Source organism: Leptidea sinapis, chromosome 3 (assembly GCF_905404315.1).
Source record: "Leptidea sinapis chromosome 3, ilLepSina1.1, whole genome shotgun sequence".
Taxonomy (NCBI): domain Eukaryota; kingdom Metazoa; phylum Arthropoda; class Insecta; order Lepidoptera; family Pieridae; genus Leptidea; species Leptidea sinapis.
This window is the reverse complement of record NC_066267.1, coordinates 11,501,140-11,515,741: the sequence shown is the minus strand read 5'-3', so window position 1 is coordinate 11,515,741 and position 14,602 is coordinate 11,501,140. Positions and strand designations below refer to the sequence as shown.

Genomic DNA, 14,602 nt, shown 5'->3' with positions numbered 1-14,602 from the left:
AAAGAAAGCTCCTTGAAAACCGCATTGTGGACAGGGCGGTTTTCAGGGAGCTTTCTTCCACGTACTACAAAACTGTGGAATGAACTTCCTTGTGCGGTGTTTCCGGGACAATACGTCATGGGTACCTTCAAAAAAAGCGCGTACACCTTCCTCAGGGGTGGGACAGTCGCCTTATAGAGACGTTTTCAGGAAACTGTAGTGCCATCTGATAGTTGGCCCCAATATTAAAGCTTTGTCAGCTGTCACTCGCTTTGAAACCTGCCCACTGGTCATAAAATGGCGGCTACTCTCGTGTTTTCCATTTTGCATATTTTTGGTATTGAAATCAAAGTGTTAGTGCGTCAAGTCGAGCCTTGTTTTCCTCCGCCTTGCTGTTGCGAATTCATCCAAAAATCTCCTTATTCTGTGTATTTCTACTTTTTGTGATAGAGACACTTTTGTTTGTGGAATTTATGAACTTTGGTGTAATGCCGAGACGTTGTGCTTTCGGTTGTGCGCTCCGTGGTAAGTAAATTATTCTCTTAAATCTTAATAGTGTAGTTTATTGACTAATCTTGTGATAAATAAAGTATCATGTAAGGTTTGTTCTACTCTCAGGTTCTACTACCGGTCCGTAGATTGAATTTGCAATCATGGTTAAAACTATTATAAACATACCGGTTTTCTGTATCTTGCCCCAAAGATTAAACTCCAATACCTCAAATCACCTTATGTCAGTCTTCAGACTCCCCCTGACTTATATGGTTTAATAATAATTGACAGCTGTGCTGGCTTCTGACACCATTTTTATCAAGAGAAAAGTCAATATATGAGTCCAAAATCTAATACTAGCCCAATGGTCATAACACTAGGTTATCACAATTTGTCTGATGGCTTTAATAGTCACTCAATTTATTTAATAATGTTATTTATTATTTTCAGAGATTCCAATGCATAGTTTCCCAGATGCTGTCAAATTCCTGAGAAGTTTAAAACTTGGGTCAGTCTTGTTGGTGGAAACCCTCAAACATCTGATCTTGAATGTTATAAGAAGAACAGAATTTGTGATATACACTTTTCTGACAGACACAGAAATCATAATCAATGGCTAAGCACATTGGCAGTTCCGATGCTTCATCTGCTTGGTAAGTCCCCTAATTTAACACATATTGAGTTAATATTCAATTCTATTCCTTACTCTGTCAGATTTAGTCACACCACTAAGAATCTTTGTTGAGTTGATGGTTTTTTTTGAAGGTATATTGTATCATTCTGGAAACACCTGATTTTCTTACACAGTTGTGATTACAAAATTCAATGGTTGCATTTCTAGCTGAAACTGGTTCAATATCTATGATAATCATTAAATAATGAAACAATCTTTACATATTCACATTAATTTTCAGGACAAGTTCAGAGTCAAGTAATCTTAGGACAAGCTTCATCCACACAACATTTACTGCCTACAATAATACAGCAAGACTGTTCAGGTAAATAATTTTTCAAACTTATTTACCATGTCATAAAGGTTACTATAACATAAGTGATATTCTTAATGATACCACAGAAATGGCATGGAGCGGCCACCCTCAGGGTATTAAATAATAAATTTTATTGTATGCTTTAACATTGTCACCATATTTTTATGTAAAAAAAAGAAGCCCGCTGAGTATCTTATGCCCTTACTTCTCAGGTCTGAGGTACACTTTTTCCAATAGGTAGTATTGACTTTCTGTAAGTGATATTATATCCTTTTTCAAATAAAATATTCAGAAAGAATATAAAGTCAAACTCATTCAAAGGGCATTGACAATTTGATTTTGTTCTGCTTTTAATCCCATGTCTTTTATGTCTCTTCTTAAAATTATTGATATTTATCGACATACACATACAAAATTTTGATGTATTTCTTGGTTGTAATTTTAAAATCTTGGGCCCATAAAATGTTATTGATTGAAAATCCCACATTTGATCTTTATGTCATGTTTTCATATAATATAGTCTTCAAAATTTCATTTCAGTTACATAAGATTTTACAAATCACAATAAAAGTTCTCCGGTTCTCTGTGGCATACAAATAATAAATAATCATTAATCTATTATTATATTTATTATTTACAGAGCCATATGTGAGCAACTTTATTTTAGAAAAAGCATCAACTTCAACAACATTCCAATCTGTGGCTGCAGGTAAAATTCACATATTTTTTTCAATTTGTTGGCTATTATCAAAAATAATAAATATATAAATTAATGATTATATTTTGTTTTGAACACATACCAAAATATTATATAATATATTTCTATCTATTATACACAACTAAACCATAAATAAAAAACAAAATTTTATAATTTTAAATTTTGTGAGTAGTGTCGGTATGTCTTTTTTTCTATAATGGTTTTGTTTGACAGCTTATTTCAACTTGTGATTTAATTTGAGCTCTAGACTCTTAAGAAATGCTGCCCTGGTTCTACATTTTCTGAGTGCTACTTCATTATAATTTGATTTTTATTTTTCTCCATTATCGTCTGATTGAAATTGACAATTGAAATGATTTGAAAAGTATAGTTAAAATTCACTCTGACAAAGTGGGCAACAAACTACATAAGTATTATTTCCAATTTCAGATGCATCTCAAGGTGCTTGATGCTGGAACATAATTATAGTTTTATTAGCAAGCCTAAAAGAACAGCTGGAAAAGGTATTAATATTATTATACTAATATTACAAATGGGAAAGATTCTGATTTCTTTTGAAAATATTGTTTTTATACTTTTTTATCCAAAAAGTGCTGAATAAATTTGTATGAAATTTGACATAGTTTATGATCTTTTGTCTAGGTGGGCAAAGTAATTCCCTCATAGTCCCGGAGCTGGGGACAAAAATCAGCAAGATTCTTGTAATGGCCCATCATTTATTTTGTAGTATGTGAGTCAGCAAAGTTAGGGAGTAGCACACCTGACAATGGCGGGCTTTGATGTAATATTACAACACTCATAAGAAATTAAACATAATAAGAACTTCGAAAGGTCTTTACTTAACAAACATTAACCATAAATGTGACAGTAATTTTATAACAGCAGATTAATGCATGACATGACATATACATAAGACTATTTAGCCAAATGTATTTTTTGATGAAGGCTGCATTGGTACCTGATAGGATTGAGAACAGCTAATGTCCATGTGGGAATGAAATCTTGAATATAAGTTTATTCATTACTAGCTGACCCGACAGATGTCGTGCTGTACATATTAAATTCTTCTTCTTATCAAAACCTTTACTGGACTTCCACAAAAATTCAAGACCGAAATTAGCCAAATCGATCCAGCCATTCTCAAGTTTTAGCAAGACTAACGAACAGCAATTCATTTATATATATATATATATATATATATATATATATATATATATATAGACTTTAAGACTGAATCCCTTTTCATATTGTCCATTTATTTAATACCATATAATACATATATTATACTATACAATTTGTAAATTAAACATTCTTTCACAGATCTAATGGCTCCACAGCGCACAAAGATCAAGCATCTTCAAGCAGAATATCGCGCTTGCGAAAAAAAAGACTATCTTTCAAAGCGAGATTAAAAGGTGGTGCAGATCGATCAATCGAATTTTGTCAGGAAAATTAACATATGTGGGTGAAGACGAAACAAAAACAGCTGCCCAACAATATTATGATAAACATAAATATTATAAAAATAAAAAATAATATGCAAACATTGCTTTTTATTTGTCCCACCCAATTACTTCAATTACTCATACCAACACTACTAAATCCTATCCTTTATGTTCTATGTTGTGGCAAAATTAAAAAAATGCAATACCTACATTAAAAAGTAGAGTTAGTTATTTAATTACGTCACAACATTAAAAATGAATTTCATAATTTCGAGCTAATATATAGTTATTTTCGGGGCCAATATTCAGATAGCGCTAGTTTTCAAATAGACAGCTTATAATGCGTAGAGAGGGCCCTTTTTTTTTATTGAATAGGAGGACAAACGAGCGTACGGGTCACCTGGTGTTAAGTGATCACCGCCGCCCACATTCTCTTGCAACACCAGAGGAATTACAAGAGCGTTGCCGGCCTTTAAGGAAGGTGTACGCGCTTTTTTTTGAAGGAACCCATGTCGTATTGTCCCGGAAACACCGCACAAGGAAGCTCATTCCATAGCTTTGTAGTACGAGGGACCTTATATAGACCTTCCTTAAAGGCCGGCAACACTCCTGTGATTCCTCTGGTGTTGCAAGAGAATGTGGGCGGCGGTGATCACTTAACACCAGGTGACCCGTACGCTCGTTTGTCCTCCTTTTCCATAAAAAAAAGAAGACAATTTTCTTCCGATTGTTTTGTATTTGGAGTGTCACAATAAATAAATAATGTATTAAATATTCAATTAGTGAAACTGAAGATTCGCGGCGCGCACTCGGCAATGGTTTTTCATTAGAGTAAATATAAGTATGTAAGGGTAGGTAACGGTACTGGAACAAAAATAATCGGCCATTCTATCAATTATACTAGGTACATCCTATCGCTAAACATAAAAAAAAAGATATTTTTGAAATTAATCTGGCGAATCGATTTGCCAAATTATGTCTACTCAAGAGTCAGCTTAACGTGAATTTAATTTCATTTTGTAACTGTTAGGCTCTTTTACTGGCCTCACCACCCACACTTTCGCTTTTATTCAACCTCGTTCGTAATAACTGGATGCGGCCTTAGAATTCGGTTTCAATAACCACTTAATAGCTCAACATCAAGCTAGCAATATTGCATTTTCTATAAATTTCTTCCTTTTTCTTTTCTGTAGAAAAAGTGATAAGCTTAGTACAGCTATCAGGTCATCTAATGATGGTAATACTATACACAGAAGTTTAAGTAACTGTTCTTCGCATGGATAAGGTAGTAGTCATCATTCACTCCCTAACTTGTATAACCTCTTAAGTGTAGGTCCCTAACTTTTTTTTTATGGTATAGGAGGACAAACAAGCGTACGGGTCACCTGGTTTTAAGTGATCACCGCCGCCCACATTCTCTTGCAACACCAGAGGAATCACAAGAGCGTTGACGGCCTTTAAGGAAGGTGTACGCGATTTTTATGAAGGTACCCATGTCTTATCGTCCCGGAAACACCGCACAAGGAAGCTCATTTCACAGCTTCGTAGTACGAGGAAGAAAGCTCCGTGAAAACCGCACTGTGGAGGACCGCCACAAATCCAGATGGTGGGGATGATATCCTAATCTTGTCCTTGTACTGTGAGTAGTGAATAATGTAATGTTTATGCAATGCTTAATGGAAAAATATTGTAATAATAGTTAAATAAAAAACTTATATGAACATTATGTCTTTAATCAGAACTAAACAACTAACAATACAACTAAACAGAACAACATGTTACAACTAATCTATCTTCTTAATGCTCTCCTTAGCAAAATAAATGCCCCTTTCAAGTAACCTACATACATTAACATGTTTGCTGCGAAACCTCGAAATATTTTTTTAGTATTTGTGTATACGTTTGTCTCCAATAACTGTTACACTTCAGTTTATTGAATTACTTAACAGCTACTTTTCTAAGAGCAGCAAAATTTTATAATTATATTATTAATTTAAAACTCAGAGTGTCAAACTATTACTTGTAATCATGTACACTTTACAACTCATAATAATTGAATATACTTGGAAATGAGATGTATTAAATAAACTTCTTCCAAGTTGAATAAATTCACGTTTTCAGTTCTGTAGATTTAGATGATAAGAAAAGCATCAAAACCTACAGTCTACTGCTTGCCAATGGTGAACTTAGAAATGCCCTCAAGCAGGTTAATGTAGGCGGAGTGTTCATATGCTGTGCTGAAGTCGGACAGTTTCTGGACAAACTCATTGCTGACTCCTTTCTCCTCAAGTACGTTCATCAACAAGTCATATAGATACTGAAACATCATTAAAAATTGGTTAGTTGATGATACAGATCCACTGTAACAATATATACATTGTTTTATTTCCTTATCCCGCATAATACGATTTCTCGCTTAAGACTAGTGGGAGGATCCTTTGCACCGGCTAGATTATGGGTACCACAACGGCGCCTATTTCTACCGTGAATGTGTTTAGGTCTGAAGGGCGCCGTAGCTAGTGAAACTACTGGGCAAATGATAGTTGAAATCCTATGTCTCAAGTTGACGAGCGCAGTTGTAGTGCCGCTCAGAGTTTTTTCAATAATCTTGCGACACTGTATTGTAATGGGCAGGGCGTATCAATTACCATGAGCTGAACGTCCTGCTCGTCTCGTCTCTTATTTTCATAAAAAAAAGGACGCGTTGTTGGGTCCCTGTGATATTGTCTTAAGCGGGTGTTACTGTGCGTACAATTATTAAATAATATATTAACAGACACCAGTGTTAAGCTGTCCGCCATTATTCGTATGACTTTAAAATGATAATAAAATTTCCATTGTGAGGCTCCAATACCAGTTAGTGTGTACAACAGCGCCACCGCATATTTTGCCATCAAGAACTATTTGTATTTCGATTCGTAGGGGAAGCCATAGTTAGTGAAATTACGAGGCTACTAAATAGTAACTTCTTATGTGTCAAGGTAACCAGTACAATTGTGGTGCGGTTTAGAATTGTACATTTTCGAAAATCTTAAACAGACTTCGGTTGTAGCGAGCAGTGTCCCACTTGCCTTCAGGTGATCATTTCGCTTGTCATGTCACTTTCCATAAACAAGACCAGCATACATTAGTATGACGTAACGTAATAACATATTTAAAAAAGTTTCAGACATGACAAAAATATCAGTTTTTTTTTTAAATTATTGTAAGCTATGATTAAAAAATACTACATATACATTCCATATGTGGTGGACGTCATGACCACTCAACACACTGCTTTATTGATTTCTTTGCAGCATAAAATAATGACTTAACTACTTATAACTGTCACGATATTACATTGTGTATTCTCAACTTATCTAAGTTAGAATCTAGATAGTCTCTTCACAGACAACCAATAAAAACAGGTCAGGAATATTAGTTTTGTGTGTGTGACAAGCTACGTTTTACACTCGCGATTTGTATGACACTTTGTGTAAGTGTGCGTGAATTGCTCTAAATAGAGGTTAGTTCTAAACTCAATTATTTTCGACGTTTTCACAGCTGTCACAGTCTATCTAGACGAATAAATGGCCTAAGACTATCAATTATCATTATTGTTTATAAAATAAACTGTGTCATATAAAACAACGAATAACTTCTTGATAAAAAAAATGTCACACGTCACTGAACAACTAATAGCCAACGAATGACAATTATTTCAGATCAATGTGTTTTGCTTTACCCCATATATGGCACCTGACTACTGCAATGTGAGCAGAACCAAGTATGGCGGTTAAATGGGGATAAGAAAAATTATGCTATGAACCCGGGGATCGAACCCTCGACCTACGGACCTATGCCTTAATCCAACGTGGAGTTACCACTACGCCAGAAGTATTGTCATTGAAATGACGAAATATAGCAACTATACATTTGTAACGAAGTATACAAGTATTATATTTTTGTCTTTCTCTAACAAATAATAGGTTAATTAACTATTTTTGAGAAACTAACTCATGTTTTAGATAATGTAATTACATTACTTATATTTAACCAAAGATGTCAAAATAAAATATATTTCTGTGGGAAAGAGATAAAACTAATAGTTTTAATTTAGGGATAAAAAAAATATAAAAAAAACAATAACTGTGACATTAAATTGCAGCTATATTTAATTAAGAATTTTCCCAAGGAACAAATGAATAATTTAATTAATAACAGGCCTCGACCTCAACACTTGAGGAGCCTTGTATCAAGGCCAATGTACATCATATTTAATGTAAGCACTTCAAATTTTTATTATTAACTGTAATAAATTATTAGCTCAAATTACAGTGTTCATTTTCAAAATATTATTATCACTCCATATAACTAAACAAATTTAATTTGTAACCAAAATTTATGAACAATGTGGGACTCAAACTCACGCCTCTCGGGCTCCGTTGCTCTTACCAAATGAGTCAACCGTTCGAGACCCGCACCGTCCATGAATTTTGGTACAAATTAAATTTATTTAATCCCACAAGTGAGAGATATCACTTAAAATATCAAACTGTGCATGTAATTAATTTATAGTTCTATATCTTGTAGATTTTATTAAGTAGAGCCAATGTATTAAAATATAACTGAAATCTATGTATAATATCATTGACAAAAATGCAGAAATATAAGCATTTAAATTATTGTGTCTGATTTATTGACACATTTGACATTTTAAAAACTCTTGTACAATTATTATTATTATGGGTACTCACGATACATTTTGTTTTTGGCGTCTAATTAGTTTCGGTCTTTGATTTCCTAATTCACGACAGCTGTTATCGAAACTATCGAAATTATAAAACATCCTAAGAATTTTAATAGGGAGGATGGTTTTAGAATAGGGCACGCATGGAATCCCATGGTCTCACTCAGCAGTTCAAATATAAAAAAGACACGATTGGGTGGACGTCGCTAGAAGTGTTTGTCGTTTTGTAGTCAAAGACCGAAACGAAATAGACCCCATGTTAGGATAGATTGATGTACTATTAGTGTCATGTGTCAATGTGTCAAATTTCTCGCAAGCAAGATGAGGGAAACATGGATCATTTATTCTTCAATTACCCTTTAATGCAACCTTCTTTGTACAATTTTATACCTCCTGATGTTCCCCGCCCAACTTCCTTTAAATGTCTCCTCTCCCAAGTTTTCACTCCTTTTGTATATATTTTGTGTAAATATATTAAAATACATAAGATTAAGTTGTAAATAGCACTAAGTACTTATATTAAATAATTTAAGTAATTATATTTGTGTATGTCCTTTATAGTCCTAACAGCCTGTATATTTGTTTCAGGTATAAGAACTTTTTCAATGTTAAGCACCGATCACTACCATTAAAATTAGTTAAAAAATACTCTAAGCTTGGTGGTCTACCTTAACGTGACATTGGCAAACTTGTGGTATACCTTCCACAGGAGCCATAGTAGGAAGAATAGAAATGAATCATGCAATAAATAAATAAAAAAATAAATAAATCATGAAATATCGGCTTCAAAGAAATAAAATATATATCATTAGGACCCATTATAATAATAACTATGCTAAAATTCCGCATGGATAATAGTTAAACCCTAAAGTATCAATATGGTTTTTTTATGAGAAAAATTTACAATAGACCAACATGTTCACATAATGGTAAGGGATACACCCAGCCCATTACAATTACTACTTTTCGCTAGTTTGAGACATACGATTTGTTTGTAATTTCAATAGCTATGGCGCCCTTCATAACGAAATAGTCACATTAATCATGCACATTACTGCATCATGGCAGAGATAGGCACAACTGTGGTACTCACCAGGCCGGCAAAGACGCCACCCACTGACTTGGTAAGATTCATATCTTCTATATCTTGTATTTGAATTAAAAATTATATAAAACAGTATGAAATATATAATTACCCCATCTAGCACATCGCCAGCAACAGCATACACCTTCTCGGACCATTCACCTTGGTACAATGTGATTTCATCAATTCCAAATATGTCATCTGTAACAGATAAAATAATTTAAATAGAGGGATCTTCATATAATTTGTACAGCAAACCATCATCTCCCAATCAGCGGGATTCTTTTGCATTGGGTGGGGGAATGTTTCAAAGAATTACTTAGGTTATTAATAGCATGAAGATTGAACCTTTGGGTAACAAACAGTTATTTTGTTTTTTTTCTGTGTTGCGGAAAATAAGATGAAGTCCTACCATTGACAATAAACACTTACTGTATTCATCTGCATTAGTAGATGGGGGTTCTTGAAGGAATGAGCAAGTAAAGCCCAAAGTAGTGTCTCCCCTGACCAGGTCCACCTCAAATTGTGGCTTGGACCTCATCTCTGCAAATTCCTGCTTCTCTGGTTGTGCATCTTCACCAAAATCTTCAGAATCTACTGTGTGGTTGACATTGAATGTGATTTTAACACTGAAAAAAAAGAAAAAATTAAATACACACACAAAATTTTACATATAAAGTTTTTTATAAGAGTCACTAATTGGTCAGTTATAATTTATTTTTAAAAGCATGACTAATGACTAAAGACTAATAAAAGAAGGAACATTGTAATAAAAAAATATTTTCTCCAAATGTTAACGAGCTAATTTAAATATATCAAGTGTCATTGAAAAATTGCTTGCTAGAGGTTTTCACTGCTGTGAGCAACAAGAGGCCAAACACAAAACTATGGGCCGCTGCTTCGCTACAACAATGTCAGTCTTCAAAACAAGGGACTTCCTGGAGAGCACACAAGTCACCACTCTTTACAACACTTTTTATTTCCAAAAATAAAAAACTAGGGATACTGTTTTTGTTGCTGGAAGATGTGCTATTAACATTTAAGAAGACTACAGAAGAGCTTCCTGAAGCAGACTAGAAAAGATGTTTTGGAAACTGGTTCAGACCTGTGACACTTTGAAATATGTTTTGATAAAAAAACGTTACCACATTTAACATGTTAGCACATATTTTCTTTGTGTTCACCTTAGTACCCACATAATTTTTTAATCAGATTATGTTGTGATGCAGAAAAAATCAAAATATATCATTAGATAGACTGTGCTACTGAAATGAAGCTGTGTTTATAGTCAAAGCTATATTTAGTTAACCATTGACATAAATTTAAAATCTAAGCTTTATGGGTTCACTTTGAACTTAGTAATATGAAAATAATATAGCCTTTGTGATTACGTACATTTTATAATCTTTATGTGTGTAATATTCACAAACATATTTTTACTGGTTTCATGTATTTATAATAATTAATTAATGACAACTTTTAAAAATTTAATAACTCCTTACATTTCATCCTTGAGTTCTTTAGTAAGTAATACCTCAGCACCATCACCCTTCACTTTAAATCCATCAACTTCAGCTGGCAGTGCCTTCATCTTTTGTGCTTTGCGCTCAGCTACAATTTCTTCTGTCAAGAACTCAACTAACTCTTTTTCTCCTGAAATGTGTTTAAAGGAAACTTCTATTGAAAACTATTCAATATGATAAAAATAAATTTCCAAAAGTTAATAATTTACAGTTAAAAGTTTCTAGTGTGTACCTCCTCTACTAATTTAAAAATGATTATTAAATCATGCTAACAAATGTGTTTTAATTTAACTGGGATTTTATGGCGACAATAATTAAATCTTCGATCAAATTAACCTTTTTAAATTCCAACAACAATAGAATCCTTAACATTATAACTCTGAGTGTTATAAATAAATATATATGTTGTTATTTTTTTTTAAAGTGAAAACCCTCAATATACAAAATTTATGAACAATGCGGGATTCAAACCCGCAACTTGTCACGTACCATGCGAATGATTGATTCCACTGAGCCACCCGTGATAAATCTTTTAAGTCTTGTTCAACTTGAGAATTGGAATGTTAAAAAATATTACAAGTTAGAGGAATGTGAGCGGTCACGGGTTTAAGTCCCCCATTTTGTTTCCAAATTTAATATGTGTACCACTTGGAAATATTTACTTTGGTTATGTCTAATTTTAAGTTAGATGGATAATAGATAACTTCTACAAGTTGGTGAGCAAAATATTATGTATTAAAATCAGTTTCTCTCGATAACTGATTTGTTCAATTTAAGGGTGGTTTTGGATACTGAGCAATGGAGGTTTTGTGTCTTTAATGGAAGGAAACAAATATTTTTTTTGTGTAGGTTCTTAAGTTCTAATTAAGGTTTCATGATCGATAAAATAATGGTGTGTTCTAGAAAACCGTTACTATAAAGTAAAATTCTTATATAAAATCCAGTATTCATTAAACATATTCTTTGCTAAATCACAATTTGTGATTTTTCATTACATGCCCTGACTGTTATGTTTTCTAAAAGAGAAGTGGATTAGGTAGCTTATAATTTGAATTCTATTTTCATATTTAAATGTTGAAAGTTTTTTGAAAAACAAATCAAATTTTATATTCCTGAGATATTTATTTACATTGTATGGTCTGGGTATGTACCGAAAATAATTCTGCTTTAATTAAATATCACATTACACGTATTATTTACATTACATCAGTTGACCTAAATAATTAATATACAATATTATTTATTAATAATTATATTTCAATAGGTTTAGGATACATTTAAACTTGTTTAATTTAAAACTAGGTAATAATTTAGATACCTTATCTTACTAATTAGCAAATAAGCACATATTCTTTTAGAAAGTATTATATCTATCTATATTTCATACATATAAAGAAACATACAATCATATACCTTCACTAGTATGTACATAATTATCTGGTGGTATACATACCGACCTACATATTTACTCATTACTACTCATACCTTTAAATTAATTATATACTATATTACTTATTTATTTTTCCTCTCAAAATTATTAAAATACTACTCATTTTGTGCATTACAATAGTCAGACATATACATTCTTGAACTATGGAATAATAGACCGATACATGGGGAGTACTAATATCCTAAACACAGGGAAACTTAGTTAGGAGTTAGAGCTCAGCCATGTACTAGTAGATTGTTGTCATAATGTAGACTACATACCTACCACTCCAGCAAAATATAAATTTTCAGGAAAGGCACCAGCTTTTATGTCTGCTTCACATAAAACCTACTGTCTGTATGTGCCTAGGTTCTTTAAGAAGTCCTAGCAATAAAAACTTCGTACCTACTTGTCTAGATGTACTTAACAAACATAAGTATGTAGGCTTCTTCTTAATGTTTGTGATGTATAATGTTGTGTAGTAGGTATTATGAGTATGTAGTAACTTGTACATGGATTTTTTGTATAATACGTTTTTCTTTTGAGACAAAATAAAATATTTGTATTTGTATCAAAAAGTTAAAAACTGTTCTTTAGGAAATATATAGAATCTTAGTTGGAATTGTTACATTTTTGACATTTAAAAAAACATGTAACTCTTCATATATAGTCAAGAAGAGAAGTTTGAATAATAGCATAATAGTTTCTGGTAGTTAAAAAGAATCTGTACCTATATTAATTTTGTTTTGTGATGTGAAAGTGTCAATATAACAATAGCATAGATTCACATACTTTCAACTACAATGTATCAAATCAAAAAGATGAAAATCATAACACTTGTAAGAAGATTTAAAATTTATTCACTTACAATAATTATTATTGCATAATATATATGAAACTAATCTAATATTGAAAATTACACACTACATAATAATTTGTTAAGATGAATAGAAAATTATGTTATAAATTAAGTGAATGATCTTATGTCTAATACCTGTATGCAGAAGAAATTCATGTACACAAATACTTCTGGATGCAAGGATTATTTTACTATACCCCACAATGAAGCACCATAATATTTGATGATAGAATAGTGATATATATTGTAGGGATGATAGTTTCAGATATAACATACATATTCTACTCGGTAGCATGATGATTGTATGTAGAGTATTACTAATAACTAAATTCTATAGGATAGTATAGGATAAGGTATCAGGAGGAAAGAACTCACCAATAGGTTTGGATTTTGTAGGAGTTTGATCTTGCTGATCTGTTAATAAGCAAATGTTATAGGTTATAAGGATTGTATGGAGTTACAGCATATTAATAACCTATAAATGTTTACCTTTCGTATGTATGGCTTTCAAGCCGCAGCCACAACTGCACGTATTTGAGTGATGAAGGAGGGATGAGCACGTTGCAGCGCTTTCCATTCTCTTTGAGCAGCTCATATGCCATATACCTCGTGTGAAGTCACGTTTTACTGGGGCTTGAACTCTAGTAGTGACTACAGAGCCGGCTAAGTTATGCTTTACGCATTTTTGAAAGATTCTGTTTGCTGTTCTTACCAGACCGCTCATTTTAAACTGTTTGTATCACGTTTAATTTAACTTCGAATAATATATACTGCAGAATTAAAATAATTATATCCTATAAAATCAAATCAAGTGTGCAGTTTAAAGTTTAAACCTAATAAAATTTGTATGACATGACATGGACTGATGACAATGACAGATTATTTTTTTAAACCCTTAGAATATTACCTGTCCTATTTTCAAAGCACCATGCCTCTTACACTGTGCCCATAATGCTTATTAGAGTAGGTAGATGTCTAATCGGTGCCTGGTATACAGAATAAAGATTAGATCATGATTAGATGAACAATCCCCATAATAGGTTTTCGTATGATATTGCAGTTTTGGGATAATGGTGATAACCATTCAATTAAAAAAAAACCACCATTGCAGAATATTATTGAAATCAGTGATACAAATTCATCCCGCCCGCCTCCACTTCATCAAATATTTCAAGAATGTTATTGTAACAATCAAAAAATAAAGTGAAGTGATTTGTGAAGTGTGAATTTTTAAAAATATTATATTCTTTGATAAATAGACCCAGGCCGAGTAGGTTGAAGCCTGACTGACATATAAATATAACAAAATTTAGAGTAATGTAGGTATTCTATGTTTTGATGTTTCTGTCATACCA

At 32.6% G+C, this 14,602-nt stretch overlaps 1 protein-coding gene and 1 long non-coding RNA gene across 2 annotated transcripts; one reads left to right on the top strand and one right to left on the bottom strand.

The window, feature by feature from the left end:
• The first annotated feature begins 83 nt into the window (after positions 1 to 83).
• On the top strand, positions 84 to 3,722 carry LOC126979583 (uncharacterized). Its single transcript, XR_007732845.1, has 6 exons — positions 84 to 504; positions 922 to 1,124; positions 1,386 to 1,469; positions 2,101 to 2,169; positions 2,608 to 2,681; positions 3,499 to 3,722. It is a non-coding gene; the product is annotated as an uncharacterized LOC126979583 (long non-coding RNA).
• Positions 3,723 to 5,335: 1,613 nt separating this feature from the next.
• On the bottom strand, positions 5,336 to 14,088 carry LOC126979573 (complement component 1 Q subcomponent-binding protein, mitochondrial). Its single transcript, XM_050828947.1, has 5 exons — positions 13,737 to 14,088; positions 10,939 to 11,089; positions 9,869 to 10,065; positions 9,549 to 9,637; positions 5,336 to 5,940 (listed from the first exon to the last, which is right to left on the bottom strand). Exons 1-5 carry the CDS (start codon positions 13,969 to 13,971, stop codon positions 5,788 to 5,790), a joined length of 825 nt encoding a protein of 274 aa, XP_050684904.1. The 5' UTR covers positions 13,972 to 14,088; the 3' UTR covers positions 5,336 to 5,787.
• Positions 14,089 to 14,602: the final 514 nt, after the last annotated feature.